General features: G+C 41.1%; 1 protein-coding gene across 7 annotated transcripts in view; it reads left to right on the forward strand.

Annotated features, from left to right (window-relative positions):
* The window catches only part of ppfibp1b (PPFIA binding protein 1b), a 33,108-nt gene that overhangs the window by 8,124 nt on the left and 4,148 nt on the right, over positions 1–20,836 (forward strand). The window contains exons 2-20 of one of the 7 annotated variants that reach the window (XM_034685742.1): positions 2,857–2,939; positions 4,573–4,778; positions 5,771–5,860; positions 5,995–6,108; positions 9,212–9,340; positions 10,964–11,056; positions 12,187–12,304; positions 12,477–12,521; positions 14,415–14,476; positions 14,567–14,651; positions 15,674–15,813; positions 16,049–16,146; positions 17,396–17,453; positions 18,118–18,301; positions 18,735–18,767; positions 19,308–19,449; positions 19,646–19,774; positions 19,981–20,134; positions 20,261–20,372. In XM_034685742.1, the coding sequence (XP_034541633.1) occupies positions 2,876–2,939; positions 4,573–4,778; positions 5,771–5,860; positions 5,995–6,108; positions 9,212–9,340; positions 10,964–11,056; positions 12,187–12,304; positions 12,477–12,521; positions 14,415–14,476; positions 14,567–14,651; positions 15,674–15,813; positions 16,049–16,146; positions 17,396–17,453; positions 18,118–18,301; positions 18,735–18,767; positions 19,308–19,449; positions 19,646–19,774; positions 19,981–20,134; positions 20,261–20,372 (2,056 nt within the window). In that variant the 5' untranslated portion in view covers positions 2,857–2,875. The remainder of the gene's footprint in view (positions 1–2,856; positions 2,940–4,572; positions 4,779–5,770; positions 5,861–5,994; positions 6,109–9,211; positions 9,341–10,963; positions 11,057–12,186; positions 12,305–12,476; positions 12,522–14,414; positions 14,477–14,566; positions 14,652–15,673; positions 15,814–16,048; positions 16,147–17,395; positions 17,454–18,117; positions 18,302–18,734; positions 18,768–19,307; positions 19,450–19,645; positions 19,775–19,980; positions 20,135–20,260; positions 20,373–20,836) is intronic. The other 6 variants (XM_034685743.1, XM_034685744.1, XM_034685745.1 and 3 more) reach the window with 6 other exon arrangements.

Consider the following 20,836-nt stretch of genomic DNA (forward strand, 5'->3'; position numbering starts at 1 on the left):
AATCACAAATCCAAGGAGTGAACTGTTACAACTGTCCCCGGTCTCCCTACTAATAATTGGCATAATACTTGATTTCGGTTTTCGGTTTTCGGCCTTGGTTTCTTCATTTTCGGTTTCGGCCAAGAATTTTAATTTCGGTACATCCCTAGTTCTTATTCTCCTTTTTTATTCTGGTCTAATGTTATATGTCCATCCAGTATGATGCCACAGATCTGGTACTTCAAGATGAATCGCTTTTCAGAGGATATGTGCATTTTTGTTTAACTCCCTCTGAATAATGATTAAAATTAATCTTTGAATCATTCAATCAATCGTTTAATAACTTCTAGCTCTGACCTGAAGATGATAGCGTTGGTTGTTGGGGCTTGCACCAAATTAAATGTGGTTGCCATCTGGAGAAGAGGGTCTGTAGACCTCAGTTACACATTTTATTGTTTTCAAGGCTGACAAATAAAAAATTGTAAATATTAATCATCTCACAAAAAGCAATAAATTATCCCAGATGAACCGCACATACTAGTGTTGTAGTCAAGACCACATTATCGAGACCAAGACATGTCTGAGACCAGAGTGCCCCGAGACCAAGACAAGACCAAGACATTTAGGGATCGAGACCGAGTCAAGAGCAAGACCAAGGCAGGGCAAGACTGAGACAAGACCATATATATAAATGAAAAATCATCATGAGAGTGAACAAAATAAAAGACTTCTGTTTATTTTATTTAAGTTTGCTTTGAATACAATTGACAAGGTTTGGTTTTGTCTTTGTTGCCTTTCTTTTGACTCCTGAAGTTTCGTTTTTTCTCTTATCACAGTAATGACATGGACAGAGTACATCAGTGTTGGTCTCGACCGGTCTTGATATTAAATACGGAGTCCGACCAGTCCTAGACCGAGACAAGACCGAGTGAAAATGTCTTGGGCACTACAACACTAGCACATACATCACTGATCACACATCCCTCCACAGCTGCTTTGTTAATATATGAACAACACGATGTAGTGGCTTTCATTTCTAATATTTTACTAACGACAGCTCTCCACAATCTATGAAGTGTATGTCTCCCTTTGACCTCTACTCTCTCCTTCCATACGGGCTGAGGGGGTCTACTTTCCCCTGTGGCTGTTTTTAAGTTTTTTAAAAGTTCTGTTGTCATTCAGAACCACAACAAACCTCCTTCACACACGTCTCATGTGTGAGCTTTGAGAATTGGTTTGGTTTCACATTCTGCTGATGAGGAGGAAGAGAGACAACAAGGGGGGGGGGGGTGAGCAGCTGTTTACAGAGAGCAGACTAAGGAGTGTGTGGTGGGGGCAAAGTGATCACACTGAAGTAGGAAATGTCCTCTTAGAATTTGATCATCTACATGGCCTGATTGATATCATTGATAGTTATTCAGACCCATTGGATTCTGTTCTCTGCTCTCCTCTTTTTTCTAAATGTCATGATGTTTGTCAGCTTTTCTCATTTGTGTCTGGAGGTGGGACATGCAGTCTGACTGTAGGCAGCCTAAGAGTCGTATTTTCCCCCTCACTCAGGGTTTTATTGGTGTAAACACCTCTCAGCTAACTGTGGAGCTGACTAATGCCATGCTGCTTCCCCTCATCCCCCCCTCATCCCCCCCTCATCCCCCCCTCAGCCCTCTATGCATTGTGACCTTCATCATGTTTTAGAGCGCTTTTTTTTATTTTACACATAATGGAAAGTGTGACCACAGGAATCCTCAAATAACAGTGTGAGGTCTGTGGGTGTTTTCCATAAAGTTTGAAAATGGTGCCGCGTCCCAGTGTCGGCCACTCCCAGGATGTGAGACAGCCGATTTAAGGAAGGGGTGTGTGTGTGTGTGTGTGTGTGTGTGTGTGTGTGTGTGTGTGTGTGTGTGTGTGTGTGTGTGTGTGTGTGTGTGTGTGTGTGTGTGTGTGTGTGTGTGTGTGTGTGTGTGTGTGTGTGTGTGTGTGTGTGTGTGTGTGTGTGTGTGTGTGTGTGTGTGTGTGTGTGTGTGCGAGGTACTGTGCGCAACGTGTCTTAGATGAGTGCCTGTGCTTGCATGTTTAAGCATGCATGAATATACAGCAGAGCCTTCTGATGGAATGGTTGAAGATAAAGGCTCTGTTGTGCTGATCTGGCACTTGTACAACACTGGCACACTAAGATGAATCTTCACTGGACACTCGGCTCCAAACAGAGTGTGCACTGTACTGGTGGCTGGATCTGCCACTGTGAAAATATTTGAGGTAGTGGCCTGATTGATGCTCTGAAATGCATAATTCAATAGTCTAGCATAAAGCTGATGAAGGAGAAACTCATCAGGGCAAGTCACTTGTTGGTTTAACCTCAGAACCCTGGTTGTCATTTTTATGTGTAGGGTGCTTTTGTCACTCACCACTCAGCTCACCAAATCACAGTCACACATGCTATTTGACGAAGCCTCTTTTAGCTATCGGGGGCTTGTTGAGGATGTGCTGCAGTTATGGCTGACTTCCTGGGTGGAAACCTCCTTGGTAATCACATGCCTTACTAAAACATTACTGCGCTCTTTTAGCACAGAAAGCCAAACACCACAGTTCCCGCTGGCTTTGTCCTGCAGTGTTGAACTCACATCAGGCACACAGAGCAGCTTTTAAGTTCTTCATCCTGCTGGGTTAGCAGCCATAATAATCAGGATTGTTTCCATTGTTTGTCATTGTTTTTATTTTTTTGCTGCTTGGTAGGCACAGACATTTTTTTTAAGTGTTGTTTTAAAATAAAATGGTATTTGAATCCACTGCAGCTCATGACCTTGACATGTTCAGTTAAAAATTCAGCTTCAGAGAGTTGTTTTCTTCTATATTTAAATGTTTTATTTCTCTTTCCAGTTTTTATTAGAGACTGAAGATGATGTCCGATGCCAGCGACATGTTGGCAGCTGCACTGGAGCAAATGGACGGCATCATAGCAGGTAAAATTCTCCTCTTTTCGTTACTTGACAAAGTTCAAAGATAAAGTGATTCTTTTTTCACCCACATACAGAAACAAAGTCTCTCACAATAACTCTTCCAGGATAAGTCTTGTTATGTGTGGTCACTAGGGGTGTAACGACTCGATTCGTATCATGATTCCTGGTTGCCGATACAAATAAAGGACGATATTGGTTCATTTAGAACGATCCGATCCGAAACGATTCAATGACTTGAAATTGATTCAGTAACTTTTTAGCCAAAATTCAACCAGTGACTGTGAAATAAATACCTTGATACTGGACAGTCCTAGATTCCTGTTGTTGCCGTGATGTTTTTCCCCCGAGCCGAGTTTTGGCCTCGTCTCTGACTAAACATGCTGGCGAGGCCTGAGGCTTCTCCAGAGCTGATGTTACCTTGATGAACGCTGCAAGAGGCGCCTGGACGGTCAGCGTTGTGTGAAATCCCATGGCGCCTTCGTAGGTGGTTGGATAGATTTGTGGTGTTGCTGTGGTACTTAACTTGACCTTTACATATCCTACAAACAGCGAGAGACTTATTTAGAACATCTCCGTCTTTGCAAAAGCCAAAGTGTTTCCACACGTTGGACCGAAATGGTGGCTTGATCATTTCTGGCTCGCCGACTTGTTGTCTGACGTCACAGACCGGCACCTAAATTGAGTACAATTTAATGTCTTCATCATTAAAAGTGCAAAAAACCACATCCATATAAAGTCTGCCGAGCTTAAATCCAATGCGTTATTTCCTAGTATCGATACAATCGATTTATTACCTTTTAAAATGATGTTAGATCGATATGTGTTGTCCGGAAGGCCAACTTGCCGAGCACAGATCGATGTAGTCAGATCATAGGAATATAAATTGACACATCGATGTAGTAGATGAATCGTTACACACCTAGTTGTGACAGAGCTGACATCCAAAGCTGCGTTCACATGTGCACAAAACTCCTGAGGACTTCCCAGAATTTCCTGCGTGAGCTGCATGTGTGAACACAGTCAGCCACAGCCTGACTTTGTCCGGTGTTTCCTGCCAGACCCTCGTAGAGTTCCCTTGATAAGTTGGGATGAGCTGATGTGAGAATGCAGAGTATTTGGGAAGTATTTGTCAGATGGATAGATAATGTTTAGACCATGCAACCAGTGCAAACCTGCACATCTTACACGCAGCATTGGTAGAAATGCAAAATCTACCATCATCAAAGCTACGGTCACCGTGGTTTTGTCGGCCATCGTTACATGTTTTGTTAAATTTGTGTAAACACTATTTGACATTGTTCTAGCTGTAGTGTTATAAAGGACTTGAAATGCATCAGAGGCCAAATTAGTGCCAGAACAGGTTTTCTCCAAATATCATGATTGACACTTTTCACTTTAATTCAGCACTGATGCATTTTACCCACCTTTTTGTACAATATGAAGTGAAGCAGAAGTCATAATCTGTTGTTCTTTGAAAGACCCTACTTATTTTAATCACCATAACAAGCCATACTAAGAACATGTCCCTTTGTTGTATCCCTTTTCTAGTGCACTCTGTAGTTTTATTGCGTCTTTATTTGGGCTCCAGCTCCTTTTAATGTGTTCCTCTCTTTTCTGTTTTCTTTCTTTCTCTCAGGCTCCAAGGCCCTGGACTACTCTAATGGGCTATTCGACTGCCAGTCACCCACCTCTCCTTTCATGGGCAGTTTGCGGGCTCTTCACCTTTTGGAGGACCTGAGGAGTGTCCTGGAGTTGATGGACACGGAGGAGAGGGAAAGTTTGCGCTGCCAGATCCCTGACTCAACAGCTGACAGTCTAGTGGAGTGGCTCCACGGTCACCTGGTGAGAGCCTCACGTGACGGGACAGGCGCATGCATCCTCATGATTATCTGCGAACTAACAGTGTTTGAGACTTGAACAGATCGGGGAATGAGATAGGAAACAATGTCAACCTTTATGTGTACCAAACGGAGGTATAGATCATAAAATGAAGTTGGGTACATTGTTTCTGTGTTCACCTGAATAGTGTAGCCTCAGGTCAGATGAGCTTCACTGGCAATGCAGCATGCAGTAACTGGTTTATCTAGACATACGAGATAAGCAATAGTAGACTCATGTTGTTTTCTCTGCTGTATCTGCTGTTGACACTGAGATTCTATTATACACTTCAACATTATTAGGAAATGAAAATCTCAAAGTAAGCTGAAGGACAGAGCTCTTCCCACGTCTGCATTAGTTTATGCTGTGTTATCTTGGAAGAGGTTTAGTCTGTGGTGTTAGGACAGAATGTGCTGCGAACAAGCTTTAGCACATCTGTTTTTCTTTTGATTGTGCTCACGCTGCGTGCTGCATTAAACTCTATGAATGCAGACCAGCGTGGGCAAACTGTCCACGCACTGGTGCGAGCAGAGAGGACTGACTTGTTTGCTAAGCAAAAACATGACTGTCCTCTTCTGCTGAGCTCCCTGGGAATGCAAAATGCTGTTGTTGTCAGTGTCTCAGCGAGTGTGCTGAGAGAAACACGCCGACTTCCTGAGAACCAAAGTTGTGTTTGGGAGAATGATGGGCTGCAGGCCAGAGAAATGTCAGAGTTTTTGTGTAATGTTGTAACTCACTCTGTGTACGGCAGTCTGAATGTGAGCCTGCTCAGCCATGTAAGGGTTTGTTTGTGCAGGACAGAACACTGTATCCAGTCATGAAGCACTACATCTAAAAATTGATTATTTTACTGAAACATTAAAAGTCAAGATCAGCTTAATTAGCATTACTTCACCACTTATTGTCTACTCTAATGAAGTCGTTTCATTTGATAAAACCTTTCCCTCTTTTTGCAGTCCAACGGCCATATCTCTCTGAGTGGGGGTGACCACTACCAGGAAAGGCTATCCCGAATAGAGAGTGATAAGGAGTCTCTGGTTCTTCAGGTATCCATCCAGCAATACTTACATAATCTAACCAGTCCCTCAAAGACCCAAAGCTGTAAAACATATCAAGTCTGAATATAAAAATGATCTTTTTTTAAAAGATAAAATCGATGTGACTTCTCTGTTCCATGCAGGTGAGCGTGCTTACAGACCAGGTGGAAGCTCAGGGAGAGAAGATTCGAGACTTGGACATGTGTCTGGACGAGCACAGGGACAAACTCAATGCCACTGAGGAGATGCTGCAACAGGTGTGTGTGTGTGTGTGTGTGTCTTTGTGTCTTTGTGTGTGAACAAGTTATTGTATATAAATATGGACGGTGTGCCTCCATGTGCTCCCATTGGGAAAAGTGAAGCCAAAATAGTGCCGCATGACACATGACTCCAGAAGAGCCAAGGCATGAACAGAGGTGAGATGGCTTGTTGAGCACTGCACTGATCACACCCCCTTTTGCTAACCTGAACACATTTAACTCAAAAACTGTTGAGGATCCCTGAGGTTGTGACGGGACACAAAGTAGATTCTTCTGTTGATTTGCAGACCCTCTTTGAGTGTGTTACATGGACTTGAGTATCTTGGTTATGAGCCTCATCCCTGTTTTGATCATATTCTAGATATGGCGTTTACATGCACACAGAGAAACCTGGTTCTTCATATCCCAGTTGTAGCTGACAAAACTGCGTAACTAGCTGGAAGTCCTGGCTTACACGTGTCTCCCTGTTGCATCCAGAGCAATAATCCACTCGTGAGCCGTTGCATGTTGTAAAAACTAAAACAACTTTATTTTGATGTTCCATCAGTTTAACAAATCCAAAAATGTATCAGATGATGCAGGATTCCATGATAACAAACAAAATTTTAACAGACAAGGTAAAAAAACATGCGACTCCAAACCAGTCTAGATTCCACTGACTCCTCCCACTGTCTGTGCCACACACAAACCTATAAGATAAGATATTACTTTATTGATCCCCCGGGGGGGAAATTCCGTTGTTACAGCAACCCGGACATAAGTACAATCAAGAAGAAGTTTCTATAAGTAAAATAAAATAAGTAAAAATAAAAATAGATAAATAAGATAGAATACAATTTAGATATATACAATGTTACAATGGAATTTAGATTAAATAGCAGAAATTACAGGCAGTATTGAAAATGTTTCAGTAGTGACAGGTTGACATGTTGTGATTATGGTAGATACAGTAAATAAATATGGGTATTCAATATGACCGTAAGTTGTTATATTAAAGAGACAGTGTCTTCTCATCAATAAATAAACTATAACAGTTTGTTAAACAGCCAAATCTAATTATAATTCTTACATGCTTTACCACAACAATTTCTTAACTTAACTAATGCTAAATAAATCTATAAACAGCCATAATAACCTGAAACATTACTTTGCCTCATACACCAGTGCATGTGATAAATGCTTGTATCCCTGATTCTAATTACTGCATTTTATTTTTTACAACGCAAACCTCTGCAATTTTGAAATCTGAGAAAATGAGATCGCTGTGGATCATTTCGGGCTTATCATTATCAAATGCCAACATGTATATGGATATGACACATCCACCTCATTTCCAGGAGAAAAAAGCGGCATCAACGTGTTGACAGCTCAGACATGTCACTCAGTTGAGGCCGTGCCTCTGCAGGTAGTCAGCAGCTGATAAATCGTACACATGCCACAGTATCTTGTTTTCTTTCGGAGTTGTCTGGGCAGCACAATCAGCGTTCTCAAAACCAGGATAAGGGTGTATCCCAGTTTACATGCACAAAAACAGGACACTTAAAAAATCTGATCAAAACTTGGATACTCAAGTTTATTTAAACGCACTCATTACGTACTTTATGGAAAAGTCATTATGACTCTTGTTTTAGTGTTCTTTATGTTTTCTAAGGATTATAAAGAACCCTGCTGGAGGAGCCTGTGTTTGTCAACACCACTGTCAATCATGATGTCACAACATCAGATTACTGATTAAAACGAAGTTACTCAGAGAAATTAACATTTAAACATAAATCAGCATTATAAGAACTAATTATAATGACTGAAACAATTTTGGGAAACAAATTGATGTGCACTTAAAGCTGGGGTTTGTAGTCAGATTTAGATACACTTTTTGTCATTCTGGTCAAAATGATCTTTATGTCCCGATGGTAATCAATACATAAAAAAATCTGTTCTTAAAAAAGAGTGAAAAAAAGCTGCTATCTACAGCTGGAGTAAACCTGGGAAAACACCAACCATTCACCGTCTTTAGGGTCCAATTTATTAAACGAATCAAATCCCATCCTGTCGTTCTGCCTGCCTCCTGCACGTCCTTTTTCCCCAGCTTACACTCCGAGTCCCCGTCCCTGTCCTCTGCCTCTACTCACTGCCCCTCTCGCTCGACCTCAGGCCTGTCCCCTCTGACCCGATGAGGTGCTTTGCTCAGGACTGTAGTCCGGATCAGAGTCTTAAAAGCTCTCACCACGGGGGCTCTGACAAGCAAAATAATTAATGACATCTAGTAAGTCCTACAGAAAATGTATATGTATTGTAGTGTCTGTCCGGACGCTGTAGGGACGACGAGTCGATTCGTGAACACGTTGATCTTTATTAACCGGTCACTGTCGGCCGTGATCACGCCAACCAACAAAGCAACAATCAATGTTTGAATGAATGAAGAACTTCTCCTCTTGTCTCTCCTCTCTCCCACTCGCACACTCTTTACCTCTCCTGATGCCTTCACTGACCGTAAACACTGTAGGAATTAAGAACATCTACACTGAACTTGTTTAACAAACAGTAGAGCTGTTACAGTATTATATGTGTTATAACTTTTCTCCTGATATCGTGTCACCGGTACAACTGGATAAGGCTAGCATGACAGTTGTGAGTACTAACAGCAGCCATGTTTGTTTGTGTTTTTAACTTTCACTGTGATAATGTTTTGGTGAGGACCTGTTTTGAATCAGTCACGATCATTTGGTCATGCATGTGAGCGGGGGCGTCGTTTTGGAGGAGCTCCGAGGGGAAGGGGGGAGGGGTTAGACGGAGTCCTGAAGAAATGCTACATTCAAATTCATGCTAGTTTTCTGTGACTACCAACCCCAGCTTTAAATGTATTGATTTGATCCATGTCCCATCTGTTATAAGGTGGGCTGTACGACCTTTACTGCAGCCAGTTACCAAGGCAAGCTGTTAAGTTTTGGCTTTACTGGAGCTCACTGTTGTTCCGTCCATGGTTTTATACAATCAGTGTTGTAAATCTTTAGTATGTTCTTTTGGTTTTTAATCTGCCGATTTATTTTTTCCACAAACAACCCCAGCATGTCTTTCTAACTATCTTCCTTCATCTGTGTAGGAGCTTCTGTGCAGATCAACCCTGGAGAGCCAGAAACTAGAGCTGATATCTGAAGTGTCCAACCTGAAGATGACCCTGAATACCGTGGGGAAGGACAGACTTGACTTTGACAGATTCAGGGACAGTGAGGTATGTGAGCTTACTCTTAAGACAGGGATCCTCTTTGTCCTTTATCCCTCACCTCAGGAGACACACACACACACACACACACACACACACACACACACACACACACACACACACACACACACACACACACACACACACACACACACACACACATAAAGCCCTCACACACTAAACAAACCCTCATTTGTGTTGTCTGACACCTGCGTGGGAGAGAGTCTTCTTATTATATTGACCGACTCAGAGCAGCTGTTTTCGCACCTCAGAAAATGTCAACAATATATGTTTGTTGTGATGATACATGAAAACCTCCACTGTGCCGAGTGGATTAGGGCTTGTTTTGAATTTAATGTCATTCTTTTCCCCCTGGTTGACGGCTTTACAAACCTCAAGAACTCCACCAGTTGTTTACTAGAGCTGTGGCGATGGGGAGATTTCAGCTCCCAGATGAACCGTGCAGAAAACCTGGAAAGCTTTCAAACACGTCATGTTATTGTTGGAGCTGCCCAGTCGTCTCTCTTCCACCCCACTGCAACAAAAAGCTGCTGTCCATGTTTCGCCTCAGAGCACATAAATCACTCCTCTTCAACTAGCTGCTTCCGCTTGTTTTAACACTGCTGCTGCTTATAAGTGTTTAATCTCAAAGGAGTTCAGCTTCTTCAGACTTCTTGGAGTTCCTCTTCAGTCAGTGTTTGTGCTGGACTGTTGAATTGAATCATAGAAAGGGAGTGAGTATTTAACCCTCCTGTTATGTTGCGGGTCAAATTGACCCTTTTTAAAGTCTATTTTAGGCAATATATGCCTTCCAAACCAGCTAAATGCAGCATACAAATCTGGGCAGCATGTGACAGAAGAGGAGTCGTGTTAATTTATCAACATCACTTCATAAAAAATAAAAAAATTCAATATTTTAAATAAATAAACAAAAATCTATGTCATGTCAAACTATTGTGTTTATATTTAGGGCTTTTCAGTGTACATTAAAAAAGTTTTAACATTATTTTTAATGAAAAACGAGTGAGTTATCCTCATTGAACCATGATATGTGAGAATGAAAGAACACCAATGCACTAAATCTTGATTTAAATGGTTAGTAATGGAGTTAAAAATTCGATTTTAAAAAATGCGTATTGGGATTTTTGGGGGTTCTGACACTTTTGGATAATCGAATATGCCCTGGCTCAAATTGACCCAGGAACATTATTGCTGTTCCAGAGAAACAAACATAAGGGGAGGGTTAATTATTATTATTATTATTATTATTATTATTATTATTATTATTATAACCTTTATTTAACCAGGAAATGCTCATTGAGATTAAAAATCTCTTTTCCAAGAGAGTCCTGGCCAGGATAGGCAGCAGCACAGTTACAGAGTTATAATTTTACAATAGACATGAATAGAAATAGCAGACGCATACAACAGCTACACAACAGGTACCTCCAGACAAACAGCATGTCACATTTAAACAAAACATCTACAGACAGATGCTTCAGCTTCCAAGTCGTTTAAGGACCGCTTAAAAGCATTCAAAGATATCATCAGTAGGTTTAAGTAACAGCTTTAGAGGAGTTAGCTTGTGTTTTTGACTAGCACTCTGTGATGTGTGAACTCTGTTCTTTTCAGGATTTGATACTTGAAATAAATGAACTGCGGTACAGACTGACGGAGTTGGAGAGTGAAAAGCAACAATACGAGAAGAAACTTAAATCTACAAAGGTGAGTTACATCAGGGATGTTTTCACTATCTTTTATTAGTTCAACCCCCCCCTCCCCTGCTGAAATACATGTTACAATCTGGTTCAAAGGATTCTACTGGCTATTTAAACAAACACTGAACACAGAGTTATGACTATTTTATGTGATGTCTTTGGAACACACCTTTTCCATTGCTCCCCCTGAGCACAACAAAAGCTCCCACACTTTGCATCCGCTGTGTCAGTATTTAAATGTGCTTTCTTATTTACATATCTCAGTTCGAGTCTTGGGTTATCCACCATGATGAATGATTGACTTCTTTGATCTTTCACTCCTAGCGTCTCTATTTTTCTCTCTTCCTTGGTTTGTCTCTACTGCTAGTCGCTAATGGCCAAGCTTTCTAGCCTGAAAATCAAAATGGGCCAGTTGCAGTATGAGAAACAGAGGAAGGAGCACAAACTCTTGGCTATGAAGGTCTGCTTTTCTCAGGATGATTGTGTTGCTTGCTGTATGATTATGGTTTTGACCTCACCCTTTGGCTCCTTTTCTACTTTTATTTATTTGTGCGTGGGAAATCCTTGAACCTGGTTTGCAGAAGGTTTCCAAGTTCTGTTGTTTTTTTTAAACCTCTAAATATTGTCTCTTTTAAAAAAAAACAATGAAGTCACTTAATTTGAAGAACTCTTTTGAAAAGCAAAATGCTAAAAGTCAAGTATATAGTCAGAAATACCACTTCCTTAAGTGTGCACCAGCATTTCAAACCACAGGAATGCCATAATTTGTTTTTTTTTCTCCCTGCCAAAAGTTGGCAGTTTCTTTTTTTCTTTTTAGTGTTTTCCTCTCTTTGCACTGGTTTAATTTTTCTGATCTGCCCCTCAATAAAACCTCTTTAATCTCTCTGTTCCCTTGCCTGATTCTTACTCTGTTCCCCTAAAGCATTTAATTTGTTTGGTGTAAAGTCGTCTGTGTTTGTTATGACCTCAGCTGTGCCTCACACATGCCATTACCCTTATTCCCCTTCAGAGCAGGTGTATGCCACGTCAGCATCTGTGAACCTTTGTGTTGTGGTTTGTTTGAAGTGTGGAGTCGGGGTGCAGGAGGCGGTGTCTGTGTGGAGGAGCTATCCTCACTGTTTTTCCTCTGTTGTACAGGAGGAGCTCACATTACTGAGGAGGCAGCTGGAGGGCAAAGATGGAGATATGAGGCGACTTCAGGATGAGACAGGCTTTAAAGGCAGCGCCTCGGGCAGTGCAGATCCTACAGAGAGAGGTGGGAGAGCCGGTCAAACAATTTAGTGTTACTCCAGAGGAATATGCATGATGGTAAAATTCAGGTTCAACTGTGATAAATATCTGTGTGTTATTAAAAGAGATCTGATCAAGTCTTCATAAGTCATAATGGATAAACAACCACTTTTTTCATGACTCTTTGTCCTGTTTAGTCTCTCATCAAGACGAAACTCTTAGAAAGAGGCTGAAAGAAAAACGTAAGCGGGGTTTCTGTGCTTGTGTTTTTTTACTGCACCTAATTACCGCACCCATCCCAACCCCTGTTTGCACGTATAAGAGCATGAGCCACGTGAACTCTGCTTGTCCATTGTAACTCATTGGAGTGACCGTGGAGCATCACATCACCAATCTGTCACACATTTGTCCACTCCGAGCACTTCAGACCGAACAAAACCAAGGTCCTCCAAAAGCTGTGTAACTGTGTTTCTCATGTCCCCACCAGGAATGTCTGCTTTGTGTTCTCAACAGGAATGAGGAATGAATCTTGTTGTTTGTCATAACCATTCAGGCTGCTTGCTCATCCTTCTGCCTCATGTCATTCAGCGATAATCCTCCCCCTCTATTCCCCTCCAACTCCTCTAATCCCCCCTCCTCCTCCTCACACCAACATCCAGTGTGTGCCCTACTCACCTGTAATGTTCCCGTCATGTTCTGTGACGAAGTCTTTGTTGTCAGTTTTGTATTTACACGTTTGCCTGATATCTCACTTGTGTAGAACAGTTTCATGTTTTATTCAGTGCTCAGACTTTGTCCACATGACTCAATATCTGACTCCTTTAACTTATTTCATGTATTCCTTTGAAAATCTAAGATATTAGTATGTGTATAATGTATATTAGACATTATTACACATGTTTCTAACAAAGTTTCAAAACTTTGACCACTGACTATTGGTTTCTTTTTGGAGATCATATTAGAATCGATGGATTTTTCTCATGACAATGGGCCTCATTCACTAATAAATGCGTAGAAATGTTCTTACTCTGCGCATAAAATAAGTGCTTACGCAAAATAACCGTTGGATTCATGACACGTGCGTACCAGACAATTTTGTTCTCACCACCTTGCGTATATTAGTGAATCCGAATAATTCTAAATTGACAGGCGTGTTATAGGCAGAAATAGAGGTGATTGTTGCGGAGGTTGAGGCAAGAAAACCAGTTACTGGACTCACAAATGGAGTCATAAGCCAGGCCATATCTCATGTAAAAAAACAACAACATTTAAGCATAAACAGGATAGAGATTTAAGATAAATATATCATAAAATATGCTCACCAACTAGCCATTTGTGTCTTAGATCAGGGGTTCCCAAAGTGGGGCTTCGCAAGACACAAATTGTGGGTCGTGAGATGTCTTCTAGAATGTTTTTTTTTGTTAAGTTGTCTAAAATAGTACATTTTACTCATTACAATAAAAAAATATCGGAAAAAAATAGTATCTTATCTTGAAATAAAACCTTAAAAATAGAAAATGTGATGAGTTTTCTGCCTTTCTTTTGCCAGATGGTTATATGACAGTCATCTGGCTTTTTTCTTTTACTGAAAGTAGTTTGAATATGTCATGCATTAGTTAAAAGAGTATGTGTTTACATTTTCTGAGAAAGTTGGTCGTCATCATTTGTGCGTACTCATGGTCTGAGGAAGTTCTAAATTTGTTTGCAGTGTAAGAATAAATTCAAGTAAGAATATATTGATGAATCCCAGATTTGTGCTTCAAACGTGCTGTACACACAGTTAGTGAATGAGGCCCATTGAGGTAAAAAATGTTAATATAAAAAGCCTCAAAAAGGTCCCATGACTGCTGATGTTGAGAGTTGAATGCTCACAGAGTCTTGTGGCTGAGTGTGCTCTGAAAAGTGAAAATGTCCTACTAAAGTTAACGATGTGACACACCTGCTCACACAAGGATTTGGCGTCTGTGTTTTGAAGAACTTACAGTATGAGAAAACAAATTGTGGCTGCGATGTCTCTGGAATGACAGTCAGTAACGTTGTATGTATGAAACCCTACAGTCCAGCCCTGTGTGTTCAGACTTATTATCCCTACATGATCACTGCAGCTCTCTGTAATAGTTTTTTCTCCTCACCAGATGTGGAAGTGCAGAGAATGAAAAAGGCAGTAGAATCTTTGATGGCAGCCAATGAGGAAAAGGTACGTTCAGTGAGTTTTGATTTGTGTCTGATTCCTATCTGTATGTGAGAAGTCTCTCTCACTGTGGGTCTGTTTGTCTTTTCCTTGCAGGATCGTAAGATTGAGGAGCTGAAGCAGTCACTGCTGCGGTATAAGAAAGTTCAAGACATGGTGATGTCAGTGCAAGTGAAGAAAGGTTAAACAACTCATCCTTTATTAGATTGCTTTTGCAATATTTCAACAAGTACTGAAGTATGTCAGAGAAGGAGATTTTGAATGGTTTATCCTACTTAATCTAGTGTTAATCTCATATTGTGTATACTTTACTTCATTATTTCTCAAATGGGGTTACACGTGACCCTGTTTTCAAAGTAGTTGCTAAAAGTTGTTAAGTATCAACTCAGACCTAATCCCTTATTAATCCCTTCAAAGTTAATGTTTGTTTTCTAACTGTTACATTTGTCTCACTAAAACAAAAAAAGAGCTCAACTTAATTTCTAATGTTTGTTGTTAAGTTAGCAATGTTGCAGACACGGGGCTGCTTTTAAAGCACAAATCCCTCCATAAGCTTCAACTGGTTCAGAACTCTTCTGCCCGCATCATCACTACTTCACTAGAACCCCCTCCTTTCACCGCATCACCCCCGTCCTCCAGCAGCTTCACTGGCTCCCGGTCAAATTCAGAATCTCCTTCAATTCCTCCTGTACACATTCAAGGCCATCCACAAAACGCCCCCCTGTATCTGGGGAGCAGAGCTTTCAGTTGCTCTGCTCCCCAACTCTGGAACTCACTCCCACCAGACATCAGAAATATTGACTCTCTACCCCTCTGCAAATCAAAACTCAAAACCCATCTGTTCCAATCCGCATTCTCTGTTTAATTTCCACTGCTTCATTTTTAACTTGGTGTTACTTTGCTTGTTGTTTTTATTTATTTTATCTTGTTATTTTATTTAAAGGCGCTTTTAAATAAAATGTATTTTTATTATTATTATTAAAGCTGCCCTAAGTGATGTTTTGAAGGTGCTCTTACATTTGAACGTTGAATTGGCCACTGAGTATTCCTGGTGTACAGGTATCCTTGGAACCTTGATGTTCTGCACATGCATTTATCACTTCATGTTGTGTAGCTTTCTGATCAGCATATATTTTTACTTTGTACATGTGAACATACATGGTCTCTTTTTTTGAGTTTCTTATTTGTCATTCTCTACTTTAGAGAGAACCAAAGATAACGACCTCCTCGAGAGTCCCGTTGATGGACCTTTCCCATTAATGTCAGCCAACACTGCGTTTGTGGAGTCAGACAGGCCTGAAGTGACAGATCCTGAACCACTGAAAAGGACGAGTCCAGACGAGGTTTGTGATCTTATGATGATGATGATGATGATAATGATGATGATGATGATGATGATGATGATGATGATGATGATGATGTGTCCCTGAACATGATGCTTCTTAAAATCCATTTCACTGGAAGCATGAGTGAAGATTTAGACTTGTGTGTCTCATGGCCTCAGGAGAAAACAAGTCCACATTTTAAGATGGCTCTTCTTATATTTTAAAGTCTTTTCTTCTTTCTGTCTGTGTTTAGTTGGAGATCCTTAACGGGTTGAGTGAGGAGCCGTCACCCACACCCAGTCCTTCAGATCCAGAGCGAGTATTAGAATCTCCACCTACAGATTTGGAAAGGTATACATGACTCAAGCTAATGTAGCTTTTTTTAAGAAGTTACTGATGTTTCTGTGTGGCTATTAATGTCAGTATGAAGAAATACTGCATGTCTGACTGGCTGGTGTAATGTAGCAGGTCTGTGTGACACTGGCTGGCATATTCGCACACTTATTAAAGTGACATAACAAAAGTGTGTAACGTTTGAACAAAATAAATATATCATGCCACAATATGTCACTAAAATCAACACAATTATATATATATATATATATCCTCAACTTTAAGATTGTTTGTAGTTCATAAATAATAAGTTGAAGTCAGATGTGAACAGATCAGACATGACACCTTAAAAAATGTTGAGAAACACAGATGAGATTTCTCTGTTTTTTTTGCTTTGTTGTGGTCAAAAAGTGTTTTAGATCCATAATACATGTGTGTAACTAGGGGTGGGTACCTTTCACATTTGAACCGATACGGTACCGATACCCAGTACCTGGGAATCAGTACCGGTACTCAACGGTACCAATTTTTGGTACTTTTGTGTGTTTATGTGGTTGAGAGTAATAAAATCTAGATTTTTTTAAATTGAACATATTTATTTTATTTAACATGAAATTAACAGAAACAGGATTATATAGGTGATTAGATATATTAGTTGACACGTGCTTGTGGCGTCTAATTGCTCTTTCGGGAGTTTATCAATTAACACACGTTGTAGGAGCCATATGTGTGTGTTTTATATGTGACGTGTTGGTAAGTGCTGTATATTGATGTGAGGGGGGTGAGTGCACTCTGCTGGCACTTGAGTGGTGGGTACGTCACTGTGGGTGTGTGCGCGTTGGTTACAAATAATTCCACGCACCTGTAGTCTGTTGGTTTTGTTAACGAGGAAGGGTGAGTCGGGAGTGACACTTTCTGTTGACCGCTACGCTTAACACCACATTAGTTTTGCCGTTCTGTACTTTGTCTTGTATTGTATGAAGCATCTGTTCAAGTTGCGCATCGCTAGAAATAAAGAGCATTAACGAGCATTAGAAGTGGATGTGTGTTTCTGTGAGTGCGCGTCACAGGTAAACTCCCGTGCTTAGCCTTCCGCGGCGTGTCGGTTTTTGTTTGGTTAAATCGTCAGTCAGCCGCAACACACGTGAATGCCTGCGGACGGGAAAAAGTCAGTTCTCCGTCTCAGTATAATCACAGGACACACCTGTAGTGCTCACTATTAGGGCATGAGTGAAGAGTACATTGTCATGGTTTGTCTTTTCAACAGCCATGATACCACAAAGACTGGCAGCCAGGACCAGATGGACAGGAGCTATACTGAAAAGGTAAACGTTATATATGGTTGGTTACAAGGTGGTAAACATGATGGGTGTGAAGAATGACTGGAACCTTCTGTACAAATGTATGTTTTCAGTCTTTAAAATAAACTACATGTTGTGTGTACTTTTCTCACAGCATTATTGAGATCATTTTCGCTGACATGGATATAAAAGTGCAAGTTTTATTCATAATAATCAGCTGTTATTACAAGGACATTATCAAATGAAATCAAATCAGCTTTATTTATATAGCCCTTTACACATAACACAGTTGTTCTAAAGTGCTTTACAACAGAAAATGAGGAAAACAAAGAGAAATGAAATAAAAAAGACACACAAACAGGAAGAGAGAGGAAAGAAGAGTGGTAAGAGAGCAATATGACTTAAAATTGAATTAACAATAATAATAACAACAGTAATGACAAGAAATACAATTAACAGTGCAGTGAGTATCTGAGCCAGTGTGGTTTGGGGCAGTTAAAAGCTAATGAATAAAAGTGTGTTTTGAGAGGACTTTTAAAAGTCTCGACTGAGGGGGAGAATCGGATGGTGGGGGGAAGAGAATTTACAGTTTTGGGGCACCGATGGAGATGTATAATGTATTTGATTGCTTCACCATTTCCTACTTTGTGTAATGACAGTACTCGTATCTAATGTTATCTTATAACAGCCACAAAGTGATGGACTGATGACTGATTTGAAGATCAGTGAAAAGCCGCCAATCAGTCCCTCTGCCACCTTGCCTGCCAACACGCAGGACGACAGCTTCGGCTCGAGAAAGGCTCGTTCTTCTTTCGGGAAGGGCTTTTTCAAGATCCGCGGGGGTAAAAAGACAGCCAGCACCCCCAACCTCGGTAAGAGCAAACCACATGACTCAGCAGCTGGATGAGGAGAAGTCTGCAAGGTGCCAAAAACACCATGAAATGAGCTAGCCCTGAAGTTGTTTGTGTGTTTACTAGAGAGTGAGATTTTCCTGGAGTTTGTCCTTCCACTATGGTTTCTCTTCCCAAAGCCACACCCATGAAATTTACTATACGGACCAAGACCTTAATTTGCAGCCCACATAACCTTCAGTCTCTATTTAATTATGGATTTCTGTTCTGTGCTGTTGTTCGCCCTTCACTTTGTATATGTGCTTTTTGTGTGTATTGTCCACATTTGTGTCTGTGTTTCTTCCACCTCTAAAGTCCTGTTGTTATTTAAATCATAATTCCTGTCCTTTGTCTTGTGTTTCATTTTTTCTGTTGGGCCCTGTGGTGTGTTGTGTGTGCTTTGTGACACATGAAGATCGCAGCAGGAGTGCAAGTGCACCTATGCTAGGTACAGTATAGCCTGCAGGTCATTGTAGGGCTGCAGAAGTCCTCTGAAGAAATCAAAGGACACTACTCAACATATCTGTCACTCTCCACCTTTGACTCTCTGAACTCATCCAATCAGCTCACATCTCTTTATCATGCCATGTTTTAGTAGCTGCAGTGCTTGAACAACCACACCCCTGTCACTACCCAGTGTTCCTCAAATGCAACGCACAGCCTGTCTGTTGTGTGTGTTGATTTATCCGTGTGCCTGCATGTGTTTGTTTTCACTCTTTCATAAATCTGGAAAGCGTTCCACTGAAATATAGAAACAACTAACAAACTTTCTTTTTATCTACTAAATGAATCTGTTTTTATTCCAGCCTCAGATATCAGCTGTGCCTGATGCATGCATACTAGAGAGGGCATTGCCTTTAATGCCCTCCACCATGACCTGTCTCCTGGTTACTACACTGACCCCATGTAGAAGCTCTGTCTTCTCCAATCTGTGCAAATGCAATATAATGATGCTGATTATTTTTTTGTTGGCATTTTTTTTGCACAGCTGAAACAGAGCAACAGGGCACGGATCATCTTGACCTTGCCGGGCTTCCACAGAGATCTTCAAACAGTGACAGCACCCATACACTCCCTACAACCCCAGAAGGCAAGAAAAAATCCAAAGGAATAAAGAAACTCTTTGGAAAGTGAGTAATACAACAACATGAGTCACTTTAGCCCCAGAAGACTTGACATTAAGACATTCTTTCTATGATTAAGATAATTGAAAGATGTTCAGAATAATGGCTGTGATTATCTACTCATGACATCCTCACTATTTAATCATAAGGGATGAGTTTTGTAGGATTACTTTTAAAAAAAGAATCCGATGTATTTGTTTAGGCTTAAAAGGAGTCAGTCTACAACATTCAACCTGGATGACAACCTACAAGAGGGCGAGTTCAAGAGGGGTGGAGTACGAGCCACAGCTGGACCCAGACTGGGTTGGTCTCGTGACCTCCAACGAAACAAGTGAGTCTGTGCATTCAGCCTGAAAGATGAAGCTCAGGATGTGGTTTCTGTTTCTAAAGTCAGGTGTTCAGTGAACTTCAGGGGTCATGTGATGGTCTTTGTGTGGAAAACAAAGAGTTAAAGATTCTGTTTTGTATTCACAACATTACTTAGCATGTATTTCGCTGCATGAGTACCATTTTGAGAGTTTTGACTTGTCTTTTTTCCAGTGATGTCGATGCTCCCTTTGCACGCTGGTCCAAGGATCAAGTGTGTGACTGGCTGCAAGATCAAGGTCTCGGCCTTTACGTGAACATGGCTCGAATATGGATCTCCTCTGGACAGACGCTTCTGCAGGCCTCGCAACAGGATCTAGAGAGGGTGAGATGAAGTGGAAGAATTTAACAAGTTTACCAGAGCCGGCAGACAGACAAAGTGTTCTTGTTTTTCAACTGTGGGGTTTTTTGTGTGTGTGTAATCCTTCCATGTCTCATTGTGGATGTCTAGGAGCTGGGCATCAAACACCCGCTGCACAGAAAGAAGCTGCAGCTGGCTCTGCAGGCCCTCGGCTCAGAGGAGGAAGACAATAAGGGAAAGTTGGACTATCACTGGGTTACAAGTGAGTACCAAGACATGAACCAAAGTATGAATGCTCTGCTGGTCAAAGCGAAACTGAGGCCTAAATACAGCTTCTCTGCCTGATTGGGTCGTAATCATGCATGTAAAGAAAATGGCAGTATACCTTTGAGTAAATGAAATTTTTGCAGTGCTGGTTTGAGTTAAAAGACTCAGTTTCAGACAACAAGTGACCAGCAGAGGTGGGTCGTGCAAGTCTAAAGGCCAAATTCCACCAGATCCGTCACGGCACCGGATCTGATAGGTTTCTACTCTAGTCTATCTGTTAAGTCCCACTGGATCCGCTCCGTTGCGTTCCAGCTGCGTCGCTGATCCAGCAGGTCGGAACGCAACGGATCAGAAACGCAAGACTTCTATTTTTGCCGGATGCAGGAGCATGAAGCATCAATTCAGCACAGAGCAGATGGAGCGGGACAGGAAGTCAGGCACCAAAACAAAATAAAAACA

Source organism: Notolabrus celidotus, chromosome 6 (assembly GCF_009762535.1).
Source record: "Notolabrus celidotus isolate fNotCel1 chromosome 6, fNotCel1.pri, whole genome shotgun sequence".
NCBI lineage: Eukaryota > Metazoa > Chordata > Actinopteri > Labriformes > Labridae > Notolabrus > Notolabrus celidotus.